We start from the raw sequence: 20,426 nt of genomic DNA, 5'->3' as shown, positions 1-20,426 counted from the left end.
GTTTTAAATTTATGGGAAGGGTCAGCAGTCTTTAGACTTGACTAGATGATTAGGAATTCGATCATGTTCCATTATGGGTGTGCACTTCATGTAGCATGATGAGTCATACAAACTTGATCTCCAACCATTCACTCCAGGCTGCAATGCTGAACTTTCTTACTTGGCTGTCCCACGGGTACTTAACACCCATATCCAGCACTGAACTTAGTCATCTCTTCCCTACTGAAACCTTCAACTCCTAACTTAAGTGATTGATGGGGCTGGTCCGATGGCTCAGCAGGGAAAGGAGCTTGTCTCTGAGCCTGATGACCTCAGTGTGATTCCTGGGACCGCATGGTGGAAGGAGGGAACCACCTCCTGCAAATTGTCTTCTGCCCTTCACAGTAATCAATGTAAATAAGTCAGTGATGGTTACCTGAAGCAGACCAACACTTTTCTTTTTTACTTCTCTCTCCTTAAAGACCAGATCCACACCATTGAACTGACCTCATTTTCCCCCCTTTATTTCTACCTATGTGCCACGCCGCTCAGTTCACATCTCATCACCTGCACCCTACACTGTGGAACTAGCTCTTTATGGTTCTAACTTGATGGTGGGAGCTCCAGGCTGCCTTCTTCCTGTCTTCTCTGTCCATGAGTCTCTCCTCACAAATATAAGACTGGTTTGACTCTGCTGTTACCTCAGCAGACAGTGGATTCAGTGTTTACCCACCTATTTTTTCAGGGTTTTCCCAGAAACTATTTCTTCTGAAGAATCTTAATTTCTTGCTAGATTAATAGTGTCTTTAAAAGGACATTTTTTACCATTTTATCCAGTTTTAGTTGTTCTAATGGAAATTTTTATTCCTATTTCTAGTTAGCCAGAGTTGAAGCCGAGAATTACGTAAAGAAACACCATGTTAATGTTGCTCAGTCTTCCAGCTTTTCATCAGAAGCTGGGAAGCTGGTGTTGTGGCATAGCCTGTAGTTCCTGCTGCTCAGTAGGCAGAGCCAACAGGACGACCTTGAGTTTGGTGCTGGCCTAGATAAAATATAGTAGTGTGTCTCTTGAAGACAACTGTAAAAGGCTAGGAATTCCCATTACCCTCCTTAAAATAAATACTCATTGGAAATAATTACAAATAAAACTTGGTGATGTAGCTCAGTGGTACCTTGTTGGCCCAGCATGTGTAAGGCTCTAAGTTCTATCCCTAGTACATTCACACACAAAATGGGTGGATGGATGCATGCATGCATAATGAATCTTAAAAATGCGTAGGTCACAGGTTAATGGTTAACTGAATAAACCAGGCAGAAAATGTTACCTGAGTATATAACTCCATGTTTATGTAGAGTTAAGGAACAGGGCAACACTGCTGTGTGGCCTTGAGGTAGGATACAGTTAAGTTGCCTTTTGGGTATATTGACTAGGAAGGACAAAGAGCCTTGTAGGTGCTGGACAGTGTTGCTAGACACATCTGTGAAATTCACTGCACGTGCAGTTTTTGTGTGCTGAACTGTTTGCTACAGTTATTCTTTTCTTCTTCTTCTTTTTTTTTTTTTTTTTTTTTTTTGGCGGGTGGAGGAGAGGTTTGCGACAGGGTTTTTCTGTGTAGCCTTGGTTGTCCTGGAACTTGCTTTGTAGACCAGGCTGCCCTCAAGCTTATAGAGATCTACCTGCCTCTGCCTCCTAAGTGCTAGGAGTTGCTACATTTTTAATTCTATTAGAATTTTTCTTTAAATATGGATTAAAATTACATCATTGCCAGTTTTCAATGTCTTTGATATTCCTAATCATTTCTTTGACTAAACCAAAGCATTGTGTCTTTCATCACAGTTTGGTCCTCGTAGAGAATTTTTAGTTCTGTTCTTAGTCAGGTTGTGCTATCTTTGGAAGAATACTTGAAGGAATACCTTGTTTATGGTTTGATAAATGAAAGGGTTTCCTTACAATGAGAGACAGATTTACCATAGGTATCAGAAAGAATTATTTGGAAGAAGATGCTTTACTTTGAAGAGTTTAAAATTGGTTTGTTTGTTTGTTTGTTTGCAGTAGGCTGCTAAGCACTGTTTAGGCCATTCCCTAGCAGAAAGCATGAAATCTTAGAGTGCATGACTCAAACACTAACCTTAGTCACAAGCTAATTAGGAGGTAAGCAGTGTACCATCACCTAGCAAGCAGAGTGAACATTCTCCTGAAAGTTAAGCTGGAAATTAATATGCATGTGTTATGTTATTGGAAATGCTCTATATTTGAATTTAAGTTGAAAAAAATTATACTTGATTGTTAAACTAAGACAAGTTGGTTATCATTGTTGAATATACTGCTATCTTTAAATATTGAAAATAAAGTTATACTTCTGTTTTAACTAAATAATCATAGCAGTGACTGAATATGAGGATAGAACAATTTGTCTACATGTAATGAAGTAAGCTTTCTCTTTTTTAGTGCCTTTGGTAACAAAGACCCAACAAATCCCCTCAAGAATTCTTTTTAAAAGATTATTAAATAAGATTCGAAGCCAAAAATCTCTCTGGACAATTAAATCCGTGTCTGAGGACGAAAGTGAAATGACTACAAGCGTCAGTGAGACTGAGAGTAAAGTACCAAGCGTGGATCCAGCAGCTATTGCCGTGGAGGAGAGAACAGCGGCCTCTGAGCAAGAACAAGGTGCTTTCTCCAGCAGGCTGTCCGATGGCACATTGTTAAAAGGATGCTCACAGCTGAGTTTGGGGGTTGGAGCAGTGGTAGAGCTTCAAATCCCAGTTTCAACCTGCATCCTGGCAGGAGGGATGGGGTGGGAGAGTAGGGAAGAAGGGTAGTAGTTGACTCACGCATGGAAAAACAAAGAGTAGAAGTCAAAAGAAACGGGCTGGAGGAAAGGCTCAGTGGTTAAGACTTGATTTTCAGCACCCACATAGTGGCTTATAGCCTTCTTCTATAACTCCAGTTCTAGGGGATCAGAAAGTGGATGGTTGTAAGAATTCAGAGAGAAGCCGGGTGCCTGTAATCCCAGCACTCAGGCAGAGGTAGGCAGATCGCTGTGAGTTCGAGGCCAGTCTGCTGCTCTACAGAGTGAGTCCAGGTCAGCCAAGGGTACACAAAGAAACCCTGTCCTGAAAAACAAAAAAGAACTGGGGAATGAGTCTTAAAATATATTTCCAGAAGCCACTAGGATCATACTAACAAGGTTTCCTTATACTCTGATTTCAGTTGTATTTCTCAGAGGCTTATCTTTGGGTTTGTTTTTGTTTGAAGGTGTAATTATATGTGTGTGGAAATGTTTTGCTACCAAACTTTTGAGAGAAAAGACAGTTGGATTTTATAAATACTGTAATAAGCAGCCTTGGCCTGCAACCTTTCCTAGGCCTTCTAACAGCTCTCTCTCTCGTTCTTACCCTTTGTGGTTTCCCTTGCTGTATCCACTGGCCATTGCCCTCAGATCCCACTCCTTAGCTCTGTTTTCCATCATTCAAAACTCCCTAGTTCCCCTCTGACTCACACGTTACAACATTATATATTTACTGATGTCATCTAACGTGTGTTTCTCAAGTTGGTCTCCTTGGACCCAACTCATTATTTAGTGTCTTCACTTTCAGATCTAGTACCATCCCAAATTGCCCCAAATGGAATTCTGGATAATTCTTCCCAACCTTCTGCTGCTTTTGTCGCTGTCCTCACCCCACACAATCTCCCACAGTTCTATACCTGGTAATACATTTATTTGTTCAAAGAAGAAAGTGTATATCATTGTGGCTCTCCTGTCTCATTGCCTATGTCTAAACCATCAGCAATTTCAATTGCCCCACACTTAAAATATCCCCGGAGCCCAACCATTTCTCACCACCAGTCATCCTAATTTCAGCTGCATTGGTTTTCTGGTGTATATTCTTATCATGGTTCCATCTTCAGCTTTTACATCTCCCACTAAAATCTCTTCATCAGGTGACCCTGTGAGAACTCAGGTCAGCTCATCGTGTTCTGCATCAAGCTGCATAGGGAGTACTTGCTTCACCCAGTGGAAATCAGACTGCTGCTCACAGGGCTTCACACGCATATTCTCTGCCTTTGTTCCTTTCCATGTGTCTTGCAACCACTGTGCTGTAGATGCTGGCTCCTTCCCTGTTCCACAGATGGCTTACTCACAACTCACCTAACATAATAGTTGTTGAGTGTTTTGGCCACGTTCTCCTGTAAATGTTTCTGTGGCTCGCTCCCTTCCCTCCTTCCTGATCTCTTCAGTTGCTGACTTCTCCGTGAGGCTATCTCTGCTCCCTTGATATAGAGTGGCACCCTTCTGCCTTCCCAGCAGTGCTGCCAGCTCTTCAGTCTCTCTCACTCTGCTTTTTCTTTATAGCTATTACCAGCAGGCAATGGACTTGCTTTCTTGTTTATTTTGCTTATTTTCTTCACACCTAACCCATTCGTGAGAGGAGAACCTGAAGATTTTATTCATTGCTCAGTTCTCAGAGGCCTGTGTGTAAAAGTGCTCAGTTTTTGTTGACTGGCTTAAAGCAAGAGAGTTAATTCAGGAAGTCAGATACGCAAAGCTATGAGAGTGGAGGCTTCCTTTAGGGGAAGACCTCAGTGAGAAGGGAGCTTACATACGACTACCCAAAGGATCCCAGCTATAGAAAGTGCTACAGGAGGCCAGACAAGTGGAAAGCACGCAGTGTTGGAAGCCCGATGACAGGAAAGAACTGTGCTGCTGAGTCTGTAATTGCAGGCTTTTGAAACCGCCCTGCATGACTAGGCTTTCTCTACTTTCATCTTGCTTCATTCTGTTTCAGGTGACTACACCCCTTGCCTGTGTAACCTAAGGGGTGTGTGTGTGTGTGTGTGTGTGTGTGTGTGTCTGTCTGTCTGTCTGTCTGTCTGTCTGTCTGTCTGGGTTCTCTGTTTTCTCTCCCCTCACAGGCCGTCACACCCTGTGCTGTTTGAATAGGCCTGTTCTTCCCCTGCAGCTGGCCTCTTCCTTACCATTATTGCTTTCTCAGAGACCTCACACTGATGATATGATCAGCGTGGATAGTGATGGCTCACTAATCTAGTGTCCTATTTATTCTGTAATATGCCTTTATTTTCTTTACATGGTACCTGGCTTTAAATCTCCAAGTTTTTCTGAGGTGATTATATGATGTTTCTGCCCCGCTTTCAAGCTTCAGACCTCCCTGAGGCCTCTTGTCATAGATGGTTGAATGAGTGCTCTGTGCAGAATAATTGGCCATCCTGATATGATTGGATTTGTATCATAAAATCTCTAGTATCAAGTTATTCTAGTAAAAATTCATTGATACTTCTTTAGCTCCTCTTTAGTCTTTGATTTTTCTTGTAATATTTGGCTTAGGTTGGATGGTTAGTGTGTGTAGCGAAAAGATGACTGAGCCCTCGCTGGATGGCCACTTCATGTGGAGCAAGAGAGGATGGTAGATCTGAATGCATGTTCCTATTGGTTTGACACTGCCATAATAACAGTGCTGTCTTTACAGTCATGGACAGTGATGGGCTGACGATTGAGTCAGGACCACTGAGTAGTGAAGTTAAGCCATCTTTCTACCAAGCTGGTGCTGGAGAAGAACAAGGTATTTCTGTCTTACCCTCAAATCAAACCTGCTTGGTTCCTCACATCTGCGCCATAGTAAAGGGTACTGTAGTGGAGTCATCTTTCTGAATTATTGAAGCTGATTTTTGTTTGGGGACTCCTGTAGCAATGGCTGTGTGTCCACCTGTCACAACTGTGGCTCAGAGTTCAGTACTGCTTCATCCTCAGGAAGAAGCAGTCAGAATTCGAATGGCAGCAAGGCACAAACAGGTAAGCAGGCCCTGGGGCTATAATTTTGTTTGACCTATATAACATGTCTTAATCTATGATTCTTTGATACCATGTGTTTTCTTACATTCAGCTGACAGGATGCATTTGCCTCTTAAATCTCTGTCTCTGCTGTGTGCTTCTTTCCACTCTCTCTTGGTTCTCTCATAATCCCCTTGGCAACACCAGTGGGAGATTTAAAACTACTTATTTCATGGATAATGGGTCGTTCTGGTGATGACATATATTCTTTTTAACATGGTGTATGTGAACATTTCTCTTAAGAGTCTATTGTTAGAACAATGGTGTTCTCACTACCTAGATAATGGAGATAGAAGAGCAGAAGCAGAAGCAGTTGGAATTACTTGAACAAATTGAGCAGCAGAAGTTAAGATTAGAAACTGATTGTTTCCGGGCTCAACTGGAAGAAGAAGAGAAACAAAAGAAAACTCATCAGCTTGAGGTAGGATGGCATTGGGAGGCCAGAAAATACTGCTCACTGTTTCTGGTCTACCCACCTGGTAGATTTCCTCTTGAGTTTGTATGCTGTCCAGTAGCTATGGTAGGGTTTATTAGTAAGGTATGTGTTAAGTGTTGGATTTAACTGACACTTTAGAAAACAGTCTATTCATTTTCAGGTTTGCCCTGCCCCAGTGTCACATGTTGTGATTTCTGATGAAGACTGTCACAGGCAGATGATTCATAACTACCAGCATCAGCTTTTACAACAAAACAGGTATGGGCTGAAGTGTGACTTCTGTGAAACAGTATGCTATACTTTTGAGATTTTTTTATTTGTTGCATATGAAGATCTAATTGGGATTCCCTTAGAAATTGCCATGGTGTTTTCTTCAAGGGTAGTGGGAATGTTAGTACTTTTTCCGCAGTAAATATGACCAACCCTAGATTGCTGCTTACAGGGTTTTTTGTTTGGTTGGTTTGGCTTGGCTTTTGGTTTTTCTTTTTTGGTTTTTCGAGACAGGGTTTCTCTGTGTAGCCTTGGCCATCCTGGACTCACTTTGTAGACCAGGCTGGCCTCGAACTCACAGCGATCCGCCTGCCTCTGCCTCCTGAGTGCTGGGATTAAAGGCGTGTGCCACCACGCCTGGCTAGGCTTTTGGTTTTTCAAGACAGAGTTTCTCTGTGTAATAGCCCAGGGTGTCCTGGAACTCTCTTCATAGACCAGGCTGGCCTCAAATTCCCAAGTGCTGGGATTAAAGGCATGCGCCACCATACGCAGCTGCTTAGAGGTTTTAATGTGTAAAATTAGAGAATTTGGCCAAGTGTGGTAGCATGTGACTAATCCCAACACTCTGGGAGGCAGAATTAGGTGGATCTCTGTGAGTTCAAGGCCAGCCTGATCTACAAAGCAAGTCTAGGACAGCCAAGGCTACATAGAGAAACCCTGCCTTCAAAAAAACAAAATTAGAAAGTTTGAGGTTTTGTTTTGTTTGTTTGTTTGTTTAATTACAAACTAGTAGTATTTGTTTTTATATTTGCTTTTGATAGGTTACATAAGCAGTCTGTTGAAACTGCCAGGAGACGATTACTTGAATACCAAGCTATATTAAAAGAAAGATGCCCGTCCCTGTCAGCCGCATCACTGCTACCTGATTCTGTTGTATCAGGGCCACCACAGAAATCCCAAAAGCCTGCTGCTGTATCAGAGCATTGGGATCCAAGCCAGAGACTGAAGCTGAGTCCTAAAAAATATCAACCTGTGCAACCCTCACAGATCCCTGCGTTCGATCAGGGCCATATTCAGTTACCAAGACAGGTTCACTTTCCACAGAGACAAGGAGAAATGAGTGCATCAGATATGTTAGCTAAGCAGTCTGTGGAGACACTGGAAGATCGACAGAAATTCTTTCAGACAGAAATGCATCAGAGAGACTGTAAGTTCATCCCTGAAGATTATCATGCACTTTCAAGGACTCTGTCTTATGATAAGCCACAAACATTACAGGATGCTGGAGAAGTGTCTAAACTGACCAGGGCAACAACTTGTCAAACTTTAGATTCCCAACAAATGTCATCAGAGGATAGTAAAAATATATCTTCTAAGCCAACTGAACCATCTTTTCTTCCACTGGTACCTGAACCTTCTTTTACTAGTCTCCCAGTTAAACTTGAATCTGGAAAAATTCAGAAACCCTTTACAACCATAAACCAGTTTATAGTCAGTCAAACACAGGATCAGCCTCTGTCATCCTCGGAGACTCTCAGAGCCCAGCAGGGTGACTTAAAGGTTCTCCAAGGACAGTTAAGACTACAGAAGGAAGTTCTTCAGGCAAGACAAGAGGCTCAGGAAAAGCTGCTCTTGTGCACACAGAAAGAGCTGGAAAAGCACACTGGTCTCCCAGGATTCCTCCCTTCATCGGTTGGAAGCTTATTTCCTTCACTGCCATCTGCCTCAGCTGAATCAGGAAAAATCCAGGCATCTTCAACAGAAAGTGATGCCACTGTTTGCTTAGGCAATGTGGACAGGCTTTGGGGCTTTTCGCAACCTATATCATCAGGACAAACTAATTCAGAATCTCTCCGAGAACAGATCAATGTTGAGAAGGATAATCTTCAGGCTAGGCGGGAAGCCCAGGAGGTCTTGTTTGCACATAAGCAGAGTAAGCTGGATGAAATTGTATGTTCTGAACAGGCTGGGCCTTTTTGGCTCAGCAATCAAGTGGCTCAGCAATCATTTAGTTCCCTAACATTGGCTGATAGACAATCTAGAAAAATCCAGGAACAGCCTTTACTTACAAACAAGAAAGGGCTTTTCCCAAGTCAATCTGAAATCTCAAGTTTTCAGGATGGATCTTCAGGTTTTCTACAGCAGAGCCTGCCTCTCCACAATAGTTTAAAGTTGCTGCAAGCACGGCTGGCTACACAGAGGGATATTACACAGCCTAGACATGACTCTCAAGAGGCTTTACTTCTACATAGAGAAAGAGGTGTGCGAGACAGTGAGGCTGGGCCAGTAAAGTCGCTTTCCTTGGTGGCTTCTCAGCATTCAGATGTTTCTTACACAGTTTCAGAGGCTGGGCTGAAGAGATTCCAGGAACTGTATTCATCTGAGAAGGAACAGGCACAAATTCAGAGGCTTATACTTGGTGCTAGAAAAGAAATTCAGGAATTTGCACACAAACAAAATGAACTAGAAAAAGGACTTTGTTCTCAACAGACTGGCACCTTGTCTTCTCCATCCCAAGCAGCCACATGGGAAAGGCCCCAGGAGTGTCTATCAGTCACGAGTGATAGTACAGATCCCTTAAGCCATGTTAAGACTCCAAGATTTCAGGAAAGACTAGTTAGATTTTCACAACATACATTCCCTCTACAAGATAATTTGCAAGAACACCAAGAATGGGTAGACACAGACAAAGAGAGCTTTCAGTTTAGTCTCCAAACTTGGGAAAATTCTCAACAGACAGGCTTTGCTTCCGTCATACCCTCATTAGGACTGCCATCTTGTGTTTCCTTGCCTTCTGCTGACTCTGGTACAACACAGCAACCTCTCTCAACAGACAGCGACAGTAAAGTCACATCAAGCCATCTTCAGCTACCAGAATTGCAGGATAGACTTTTAAAGATATCCCAACTTATCCAGCCTCAGCAGAACAGTCTGAAGGCCCTTCAGGAGCAGCTAGCTACACAAAGGGAAGCCATCATTCACTCTAGACAAGAAGCTCTTAGAGAAACACTGAGCGAGAGGAAGGAACGAGTATTCCCAGAGCAGGCCGGCCCACCTTCTCTCCTGACACCACAGCATTCACTGGCTTCATTCCCTCGTTCTGACTCTGAACGAACACAAGAGCATTCAACCCGCAGTGATGATGCTGTATCTTTGGGTTGTTCTGAGATGCTGGGTTTGCCTGGCAGGGCATTGGGTTTATCACATACTGCTTTACCTCAGCAGGATACTCTAACTGCACAGCCAGAACACTTTCATGCACAAACAAATTCCTTTTATTCTCCCGAGAAAGCCCAGGAAGAGCTGGTGTTTCCCAGACCATGTAAATTTGAAGAGATGTCTGCTGAGTGTTTCATCCAACCTCATCATGGTGATTTGAAGGCACTTCAACAGCAGCTAGATAAGCAAAGGAAAGCCATTAGATCTGGCCAGGAAATACAAGAGGAACTGCGTCTGCAAAGGTTAAATAAATTGGAGCAAAGGGTACCTTCCAAACAAATTAGCTCCTCTTTATTCCCATCCCAGGTAGCACTGCCCGTTGCCAACTCTGAAGGGACCCTACAGTCTCTTCCAGCCAAAAAAGATGATACTGAGATGCCCAGGTCCCATAGTGAATGTCTGGGCTTTCCACAGCCCCTTCTGCCTCAGCAAGATAACCAGGCAGTGCAGTTGGACATAGAAACGGTGTTTGATAAAGAGGTGCTTTTACGCGAACAAAACCGCCAGAACAGAAGTGGCTCTCCTGAGCATTTCCTCCCTTCTCTGTCTCTGTCCAAGACAATAGATCAGCCATTCATTCCACTACCTTTTGCAGAGGCTAAATCTCAGCGCATATGTGAGTTGTATTTATCTAGAGAGGGAGAGGCGGCTCCTTCTAATGAAGCCATGATCCCAAGATTGCAGGACAGACTTTTAAGTCCTTCCCAGCCTGCCCTAACTCAGCAAGACACCAGGAGTCTTCAGAAGCAGCTGAATGTACAAAGAGAAGCTCTACACTCTAGGCAAAAAGCCCAAAAAGAATCACTTGTGCAAACACAGACAGCCTTGCAGCAGCAAATCCAGAAACACAGAGAGACTTTGAAAGATTTCTTTAATGTCAGTCAGGTATGTTCTAAATTTAAAACTTCAGCATTACATAGTAGATGCTTAAACCCAATTCCATTTTAATCCTAAACCTACCTTCTCCTTAGTTTATTGAGAATGTGGAAATTAAAACAGAAATGTATGTATCTTACAGAGTCATTTTAAATATAGTCAACATTAAAGAATATCCATCTTCATTTATGAGTTTTGTTGCAGTGGGTTCTCACTACACCAGATAAAAATTGTAAGGAGGACTGGTTAACAGAATTTTTCTTACAGTGTGTCAGATCCTGTTCTCTAATGTTTTTGTTAACATTTGTATATAAATCAATCTGTGTTCTGTTTTTTCCCAATGACATAGTGGTATAGCTGGTATGGTGATAGGCTAATAGAGACCAGACCTGCTGATGCCGCTTACATTTGAGTTGTTGAGGAGACTGCTGTGCTCGCTCAGACACAGGCTTAGTTAGAGTGGGTCTATTCCATTTTAGGCCACTTCTTAAGTTTCTTAGTGCAAACAGAGTTCTGCAGCCTCTAGATGTTCAGGAGGCACTTGAGTCCAGAATGTAAAAGTCCTAAAATTGTAAAGGAAAAGTAATGGGGGAAAAGGCAAAGGGAAATGCTCAGGTCTAGTCTGTCAACAGATGCAGAGGAAGCTAGAGCTTGCAGGTGGGGCTGTAATGTGGTTGTACTTTATACTGGGCCTTTACTCCTTCACTGTTGGAAGTAGATCTGTCAATATAAAATACAGATTGTTTATTCTGAGCTCTACCTGGGGATATGGGTTCAGGTTTTCCTGAATAGCATGTTCCACTGTAAAAACAGTTACAGGAACTTTAGAGTTAGCAAAAGGAAATCATAAATTCATGGTGTTTTCCAAGTACTTTGTTGGGCCCATGAGGTTGGCGGATTACAGACACAGGGAAAACTGCTATAGTAATGCAGGTGACTTAAGAAGCGAGACTTAAATCTCATGGATTCTTCACATGACTCCTTAACACACACCATCCTCATTTCCCTACCCACTTTTTCAGGCAAGGAAGCCCACAGGTGAGAGTGACTTGAAAATGCAGAAGATAGAACAGCTCAGAGGGTGGTTTCCTCACATCCAAGGCCTTGCCTGGGGAGTCTCAGGTCAGGGGAGCTCTAGTAGTGAGCAGCCACGTTTAGCAGATGTCCATGCTGAGCACAGTGGTAAGATTATCCCTGTTGTCTTCTGATCTTTGCCCTCATCCCTGCAGCTAGCTGGCTGAAGAAACAGTTGCTGTGTGTTCACAAAGTTTCATTTGCTTAACCTGTCCTTGGCCTAATAGGTGAGAGTCTGGACAATGCACTGAGTGGAGGAGCCTCAAAGCCACCTGTCTCCAAAGTTAAATGTGGTTTGGACTTAAACCAGCATGAGCTTAGTACTATACAGGAGGTGGAGTCACCAGCAAGTGGCCGGACTTCCATGCCAGGTAAACAGTGTAATACAATACAACATCTTATTAGTTTGCTAGCTTTCTACCTTTTCATAGAACAGTAAAATGTACTTGAGTACTTGTAAAAGGGGCCATAGAGATGGCTTACCAAGTCAAAAGCATTTCCTGCTCACTGTACAATCCTGACAGCTGGAGTTCAGTCTCTGGTTCCCAGGTGGAGAGAACTGACTCTCTCTCACCTCTACACATAACGTATTTTTCAGACCATAAGATGCACCCCCCCACACACCACCACCACCAAAAGTGGCCATTTATGCACTAGAGAGGTGGGTCAGAGGTTGAACATTTATTGTTCCTTAAGACAACCCATGCTCAGTTCCCAGCACACAATTATTTTAATTCCAGATCCATAAGATTTATTGCCCTCTTCTGGCCTCCAAGGGCACTGCACTTCATACAGGCAGGCAGAACACTCAAACATGTAATAAAATAAATGTATCTAAAAATTAGTGGCCATTTTCCTTTTAGCAACTGGAAATTTAATGGGTCAGTTTTTTTGCTTTTGTTTTTTCTACCCAGGGAAATCAGATTTCTATCAAGACCGAGACCCATTAAGGGTCTCAGTAAGCAGAGAACAGAGTTTTCTGGGGAGCCTACTGGCAAGGGATCCATTTGGTTGTCACCAACCACCTGCCCAAGAGAACAGCAGAAGCCATGACAGTGATGAAACAGGTAAGGGATATGTTGGAAGTGGAAGTGTGATACACAAGGACATAAGGACAAAGGGCGGGTATTAGGTTCTATGCAATAGTGGTAATTAGTTTTGGTAATAGTAGGTAATCCGATTATTTTAAGTACATCCATGCTCTCCTGATTTTTGCAGTCATTAACAGTCATGATGGTGAGGCTGGGATATGTATGGACCAGGCTGCCCTGGAACTCATGGTGATCCTTCTGCCTCTTTCTCCCACGTGCTAGGAACTCTTTTTACTGTTAAACTGTCTCATTGAGTACCATTAGGAGGAGTGTAGAGGCTCTGATGAGTTAGCAACCCTGCAGGCCACGTTGTGAATACAGGAGACACCGTCTTCTGAAAAGAGAATGCTTCATGCTGCTGTAAGCATTATTTTAAGTCAGGTGGTTCCATCACCCAAAGGCAACCAAAGTGAATGTCCTTGCTTTTAAGTTTATGGCTCCATATAGATTCACGGCTGCAATATTGCTTGCTGGCCCGCAAAGCAGAGCTCCGATACCACTTTATTTGTTGTGACTTGTTTTTTAAGTCATTATCTCTCTAGGGTTTCTTTTTATTTTAGCGTGGCTGAAACACGGGTGATTGATGTATGAGCTGTAGCTAAAGCATCACAGAACATGAGAGACTTCTGTGGGAGGTTCATCCAGGGTGACGCCAACATCTGCTTTAACAAAAGTACAGGACAGTATCATTTTAAATGTTTTGATATGTTTCAGACTCTCCCAATTTTATAGTTGATATTTAAATATTTTAAAAGAATTTTACCACTGGACTAGCAATGACAACTACATTCTTTTTCTTTAAGTAGTATTTTGTTACTGAGTATTATAGTAAATAAACTGATCTTTTTTCCTTTGGCCTGAGGTAAGGCAACTTTAAGAGGCAAAATATAAAAACAAGGTGTAGAAATGCGGGCAATGACACCCTCTGGTGCTAACACTTACTTTGTCTTAATTTCCCCTGCCCCTAATTTGAACCCTCCAATCCACATTTTAGTTAACGTTAAGGAATCTGATGTTGAGAATCATGCAATACTGAGTCATGCTGTCTCAGAAGAAGAAGTGTATACATACTTGGGTCCAGTTATGAAGCCAGATGACAAGGTCAGTAATACTACAGTTACAGTTTATTAAGCAGTTTGGTTTTGCATTTCTGCTTAGTTTGTTTAAAACTTAAAAGTCTGTTCTCTGAGATCTACTGAAGTGGATCAATGATGAAAATAGCCAAATCTGAGCATCAGAAGACCTTTTGGTCTGCTTGGTGCATGATCTCTGTAGTTCTGAGAAGCAAAACTACAAAACAGCTTAAAATAATTAGGGTCTGGGTATGGTGAAAGAATGGTGTGTGTGTGCGTGCGTGCGTACGTGCGTGTGTGCGTGTGTGCGTGTGTGTGTGTGTGTGTGCGCGCACGTGTATGTGCAATCATTTCTGAGCAATGATGAAAAGGTTTTAAGTACTGAGTTTTGTCACTATGAAGGTTTCTACACTTGACCTGAGCTCAGAATTGACAACTGGCAATGTTGGTGGTTTGTGGGTTTTCTAGATGCTTTATGATCATGATCTAATACTTACCTTTGAAATTTTAGGCTGAAACACAAGAGAATTCTCAGGAGCTATTATCTTCAGTAACTGTTTCTACTGGAAGCTTCTTAAGTTATGAAATCACAGATTTGAGCCTCACAGATCCAGGTACTATCAAACATTTGTTTTTGAAGGAGCAGCAGTGGCTGAACTGCAATATGGTAATAGAGAAATACCACCCCGGGGGATGTTTGCGGGGAAAGCCATCTTGAGTCCACACAGGAAAGCATCATTGTCGAACAGAATACCTTACAGTGTAATATTTCTAAAAATGACAAAACTCTCATGTGTACTCTGGCACATTTTCCCATTTAGTAAAAATGAAAAGATGTCTTGGTTCTACAAATCTACAAATATATATTCTACAGATATATATTAATATTACTATATTACTATGACATTATATTTGTGAGGAGGTATCCAGACATTAAATTACTGTTATAAATGTTAATTAAATGTTTTCATTACACTCAATTTCAGAGTCATTTTCAGAACAGACAGAGCATCAAGAACAAGAATCTATCAGTAAACAAGAAGATACCAATCCTTTTAGTTGTGCAGTTCCTTCAACACAAGTTATTTATCAGCAGCAGCACTCCTTAGGTGCTCATGAGTCTCCATTGTTTACAAAGGAAGAAAGCGGATCCGATCACATGCATGTTCAGCAAATCATAGACAAGGATATAAGTGAAGCAAAATTGATACCTGAAAAAAGAGATTTCCAGGGTAACATTACTTTAAAAGAACATATTAACTTTTTAAAACTCTTCGCCTTTCATCCTTTTTAGTTTTAAGTATTTTTTATGCTTCATATTTTTTATGGTGTGTATGTCATTTATGCCACCAGTAATATTGAGGGCATTTAGGAGACAGGACATCTGGGAGCACTCTTAACTGAAAAGTATAAATGAACCAGTGAGATGTCTTGGTATCAAAGGTACTTGCTACCTACCTGACTAAATTCAGTTCCCAGAACCCACATGGTGGAAGGAAAGAACTAACTTTTAGAGATTATCTCTGATCTACATACAAGCATTGTGGCATATATACCATGGCATGCACACACACACATAAATGAATGAATGTTACTATTTTTTTAATTAAAAGGCTTGAAGAGCCTAACGAGAAAATTAATAAGGACAGCTCTTTATCCACTACCATTAAGGCAGGGACCATAGAGAAGTTAATTTACCACTTTCCTCTTCCATAAAAGATGCTGAAATTAAGTAAGATAGTACACACAAATAACACTATGTGGGCCCCAGCAACAGGAAGACAATGAGCATTCTCTTTAAATCATTAATCATGAAGTCAGCTAAGAGCTCATAGAGCTAAAGCTTCCCCACATAGCCTTAGGTGGCTTGCCATTCCTTATAACCTTTGGTCACTAGAAAATTCCATTTCTTCCACCTGGGGAACAGTCATGATGGGGCTTATTTTGAATGCATCTTGTGCAACTAAAAGTAATCCTGATGTATTAGAAATGTATAAACGCTCTAATGATTACGTTCTTAGCACTTGTTCCCAGGCTTCACTGCTGGTTTTTAAATATAGCTTATTTTTTCTTCTTAAAGTTCCAGCTGTGGACCTTGACTTTCCAGAATTGGAACACTTATTTCCACACTTGCATCGTCAGCTCTTTAAACCCTTAGAACCACATCTAGATTTTGACTTGTCATCATCTTCTGGGATTTCTCAAGACAACAGAGACTTTTACCAGGTAAAGTTGATTGCAGTGAGTATTGATGGACAGGTGTTTTGTTTTCTTTTTCTAGTTCAAGTTGAAACTTGATATATTGCTGACTCAGCCTGACCCTCCTGTGTGCTAGGATTATAGATGTGCACCACCATGTCCAGCCTGAATCTTCTTTTGTAGAAAAGTTGGCAGGCTATTAGAATCATAGAAAAGGATGTCATTTTCTTCAGATGCCCTTGCTCCAACAAATAACCTTCCAAGCAACCCTAGTTAAAGTCAGTGGTCACTCATCCATACATATACACAAAGGACATGAAAGTAGGAGTGGGGCTTGTTGTAAGACGGGCTCAGTGGGAGGAGAAAGGGATGGGAATGACTAAACTTCTGTACATAATGCAAGAAACTAATAAAATGCTAATATACATGTGCATATTTACTCATTTCATTTGGATCAGTTTTGGTATATTTTACTGTTTTAAATACTAATACACTAAATATAGATTGCATCCCTTAAAAACTATGCATTTCCCCCTAGCACACAGACCCCTAATAGAATCTTGTCTTTTTAGACAACTTAGTGTATACACAGACACACACATCCTGATTTTCCAAGTTTTTCTGATGTTGAAACAGGTCGTGCACATTTAAAATCCAAGAAGTTGGAAGCTGATGGAGGCAGCTAGATGCCTCATTTCTAGCCATAAATGCTAAGAATTCTTCTGTAGTTTTGGTTTACTTCTTACTCATATAAACCAATCTTATCTGTTTAACATACTTAAAATAGGCAAATATGATTTAATGGAATTTAAAAGTGTCTTCCTCCAGTCGGTCAGAATAACTTCATTATTCTGTAGCCTGGTGACTTTTTACTTTTATTGTGTGTGCACCACATGTATGCGTTAGCCTGAGTTATGGCATGTATATCAAGGTCAAAGGACAGTCTTCTTATACTATGGGACTGGGCTACAGTTGGCCTTTGTATGCTAAGTCACCAACCCTGCAGACTGACTTTTTGGTTCAGACTAACATTTCGAATAGCTATTCTATGTGATTTCTATTTGTCAGAAAAAAAATTTTCAGTTATCTATTTTAAATCCTTTTCACAGGTTTGTGGCTCTAAGACTAGAGCATAAGTCCTTGTGTTCATTTTCCAGCACTAAGGAGCAAGGATATACTTGCACAGTGTTTCTAAGACCACTGGGTGGTAGGGAAAGACAAAAAACCACAGGCTCAATCCAAACTATAAGTAGATCAATTTATTAATACTGCTAGCAGGCTTAAAAGCCAAATCAAAGGTATGCCAGTTACTTTTAAAAATTTGATGCTGTGAGAAACTTGCTTCACTCCCTTTGGCTATGTCACGGTCCCTCTCCCCAGAGCAAGCGTTAGTTAATTATCTCAGCAACTACAGCTTTCTGAGCAGGGTGCAGGCTGCTAGTTCATCTTTCAGGAATGGAGACCAAAAGCTACTAAGAGGGTACCTGGTTCAGGATGGACCATGACTGTGAAATAATTAAGGAAAAATAGTTGATTTGACTGGTAATATAGAATATGTATTTCAGCCTTTTTTATTTGTTCTCAACAGAGCTCAGAACTTCCCTCTGAAAAACATGTTAAGGCATCATCCACAAGCACAATTTGCTTTACAGCACTGAGGACCGGCTTGCAGTCTCCTAACTCAAGGCTAAACCAGCAACTTGATGTTAACTTGGCTCATGCCGCAGCTCAGACTTTTGCTCTTGAGGGTATGTGTGACTAAGTTAACTTGAAGATTCTTTGGCATTTGGGTCTACGTATCACCTCTCAAATCTGTCCCCTTTGGTTTTCTCCATCACAGTTCTATTCCTTTCTTTAAATCATGTAATATATACTTGACCTGAGTCTCACACGATGGAAGTCCCCCCACCAGACTTTGTGTAGTCCTGTATTGTAGAATTTTGCATGCATACACATACCCATTGAATTCTAAGTTCAGAACTCTTAATGGCAATATCCTTAGTGTCCAATAACCATGGAATTTAGAATACAGCTCATTCGTTGTACTTTTCCTTCTAAAAATGTAGGTCATAAAACCTACTTGCAGTTTACTTAAAATGTGACTACTATCCAGTGCTTATGCTGACTTTGTACATTTTCTAAATGCAGGATCTGAAGAGTCATTTCAGCAGCTTCTACCAGAATTATCACAGGAAAGCCAACATGCTGATCTGCCAAGTATCTATAGCATTGAAGCAAAAGGCACTTCCCAAAGTATGGAAAGCCACAACTATTCTGAGCAGACTGAAATATTACAGAGCAAGAAAAAAGCCTATTTCCAGGCTTTGACAGAAAACTTGAGTTCAGCCTGCAGTTCATCTGGGGTATTTGATCAGTTACACCTGCAGCACAGCACTCCACGTGGTTCTACCTCTAGTGAGTGCTCAGTAAAGCAACTAGAAAACAAAGAAACGCTGGGGTTTGAAGAACTGTCAAGAAAAGCAGTTGTGATGTCACAAAGCCAAAGACTCATTGAAGATGAAAATGTAGAAGGAATTGACTCTAAGTTGTATGTAGGAACAGTGGAGACGGAAACTTCAATTCAGGGGTCTGACTCATTGAACATTCAAAATGAAAATCAGGGGCCTGACTCATTGAACATTCAAAATGAAAAGGCCACTCAGAGCATAACTGAAACTGAAGCTACAAAAGTTCTGGGGAAGGGATCTCAGCTAGCACCAACAGAACACATCGTGAATCCTACGTCTTACTCATTTCGGAGCCCTATTCCAGTCTGGGTAAGTAGGAGTGTCTTAGAGAGCAGCACTGTAGCAAATTTGAAAACCCAAGTTTAGCTCAGCTTGTACAGAGGCTGCTTAGTTCCAAACTTAGCAGCTTGGCTTGGAACTTCACTGAAATGGTAGAGATGGCCAAGATTGGCCTGTTGCTGTCGCACAGTTCAAAGCCAGCCTAGTACGTAAATTGAGACCTTGCCAGCCCTGTGAATATAGATCTTTCTGCATTTAGGGCAAACCTCATAATCATTGCTCCCATGCACCAGCATTATGTGACAGGGTCTTTGCTTTGGATTGCTGCACAGGAAACAGAATCTGGCTATGGTATAATGGAAGAACCAGACCTTACTCTAGTAAGCGCCAGTGACATCAGCGTCACAGAAACCGATCTTGCAAACTTAACCCTTGAAGAGAAAGACAATGACGCACAGAGCCCTTTCCAGGTGAATATCTTAGCCCTGTGATACAGCCTCTATGGCTAGAAGTAGAATCCTGACTTTCACTAAACTGGGGAGTGGGTTAGGAAAGCCTTCCTGTACACAAAGCCAAGTGACTTTCTTGGAATTAGGCAAGTACATTTCTGCCTCCGACTGAAACTTCTGGCTATGGAGCTGTGTCAGAGCGTTGTGTAGAACAGTCCACAGCGGCACCTTCAGGTAAGCCCCTTTTATTAGCGCCTACACACAACCAGTAGTGTAAAGTGAGGACATTTATGAATAATTTTCCTCTAAAACTTACAGCCATACCAGGTAGTTTACAAGATGCATTTATGAAAAGAAAAAGGACATTTATGGAGCGATCCTACCAGAGACAAAGAGAATTGCGGAATAAAACTCGGCTCCTTCAAGCCAAAATAGCTAAAGAGAAAATACCTACAGGTATGTTTGCTTAAAATAAGAGATCAAAAAGACTTTGTTATGACTTAAAAAGAAACTGATGGCCCCTTTATTCACTGCTTCTCAGGTTCATCCTTAAGCCGCCTGAAGGGTGTGAGCAGAGTATCTCTTCCTGAAGAGAGAAAAGCTGCCCAAGCCCGCATACACCAGAAAGCACTAAGGTATTTGTTGCCGCCCAGTAGCTTTTAGTATTTGCCCATTTGGCCCCACTTAATCCTACGTGCTTCTCTTACAGACTACATAGGCAGTTAGCTGAGACGAGACAGCAAAGACAAGAAAAGCAAAGCAAGAGTGCAGGTACAAACTGAAGCAAACATTAATTTTCATTCCCAGAGAAAACTTCGAGCCAAAAATATATATGCGGACTTCCTACAAACTGTAAAGTGTTTTCTTTTCTTTTAAAAACTAGACATATTTATTGTAAAGTCAATAAATTTTTATTTAAGGAAGAGTCCTTTCTTTTACTGTCCATCCAGGTCACATGTGTTCACATTCAGGATTTCTGAAAACAGCCCTAAAAGAGAAAATGCTGTAAGTTAACTTTCAGAACTTGTGATTCAGGAAAATGCATGTATCTTCTCAGAAAAACACAGCACTATCAAGTGCCTGTTCTGCTCTGTGGAGAACATCAATCTGTGGTCACAGCGTTAAGAGCTTTTGGTTTTACAGTCCAACAAGCCCTCTTTGAAATGACCTTCACTACCTGTCTCCTACCATACATACCTGAAAAATGGCCCAGTGTGCTTT

General features: G+C 41.5%; 1 protein-coding gene and 3 non-coding genes across 4 annotated transcripts in view; 3 read left to right on the top strand and 1 right to left on the bottom strand.

The window, feature by feature from the left end:
* Cep295 (centrosomal protein 295) overlaps positions 1-19,931 on the top strand; it is a 36,765-nt gene extending 16,834 nt beyond the window's left edge. The window contains exons 10-27 of the mRNA XM_051156773.1: positions 2,429-2,650; positions 5,470-5,562; positions 5,689-5,792; positions 6,112-6,252; positions 6,428-6,525; positions 7,299-10,581; positions 11,595-11,754; positions 11,874-12,017; positions 12,561-12,713; positions 13,732-13,838; positions 14,322-14,424; positions 15,891-16,036; positions 17,598-17,757; positions 18,158-18,786; positions 19,089-19,226; positions 19,352-19,439; positions 19,524-19,661; positions 19,915-19,931. Coding sequence (XP_051012730.1) covers positions 2,429-2,650; positions 5,470-5,562; positions 5,689-5,792; positions 6,112-6,252; positions 6,428-6,525; positions 7,299-10,581; positions 11,595-11,754; positions 11,874-12,017; positions 12,561-12,713; positions 13,732-13,838; positions 14,322-14,424; positions 15,891-16,036; positions 17,598-17,757; positions 18,158-18,786; positions 19,089-19,226; positions 19,352-19,439; positions 19,524-19,661; positions 19,915-19,931 — 5,924 coding nt within the window. The remainder of the gene's footprint in view (positions 1-2,428; positions 2,651-5,469; positions 5,563-5,688; positions 5,793-6,111; positions 6,253-6,427; positions 6,526-7,298; positions 10,582-11,594; positions 11,755-11,873; positions 12,018-12,560; positions 12,714-13,731; positions 13,839-14,321; positions 14,425-15,890; positions 16,037-17,597; positions 17,758-18,157; positions 18,787-19,088; positions 19,227-19,351; positions 19,440-19,523; positions 19,662-19,914) is intronic.
* Positions 13,941-14,020, top strand: LOC127198800 (small nucleolar RNA U2-19). Its single transcript, XR_007831848.1, has one exon. It is a non-coding gene; the product is annotated as a small nucleolar RNA U2-19 (small nucleolar RNA).
* LOC127198799 (small nucleolar RNA U2-30) lies at positions 14,166-14,236 on the top strand. The gene has a single exon (XR_007831847.1). It is a non-coding gene; the product is annotated as a small nucleolar RNA U2-30 (small nucleolar RNA).
* Positions 19,932-20,246: 315 nt separating the features above from the next.
* Positions 20,247-20,375, bottom strand: LOC127198794 (small nucleolar RNA SNORA25). The gene has a single exon (XR_007831842.1). It is a non-coding gene; the product is annotated as a small nucleolar RNA SNORA25 (small nucleolar RNA).
* Positions 20,376-20,426: the final 51 nt, after the last annotated feature.

Source organism: Acomys russatus, chromosome 14 (assembly GCF_903995435.1).
Source record: "Acomys russatus chromosome 14, mAcoRus1.1, whole genome shotgun sequence".
In the NCBI taxonomy this organism is placed as follows: Eukaryota; Metazoa; Chordata; class Mammalia; order Rodentia; family Muridae; genus Acomys; species Acomys russatus.
Note: the sequence above shows the minus strand (reverse complement) of the source record. Positions and strands in the feature narration are given on the sequence as shown.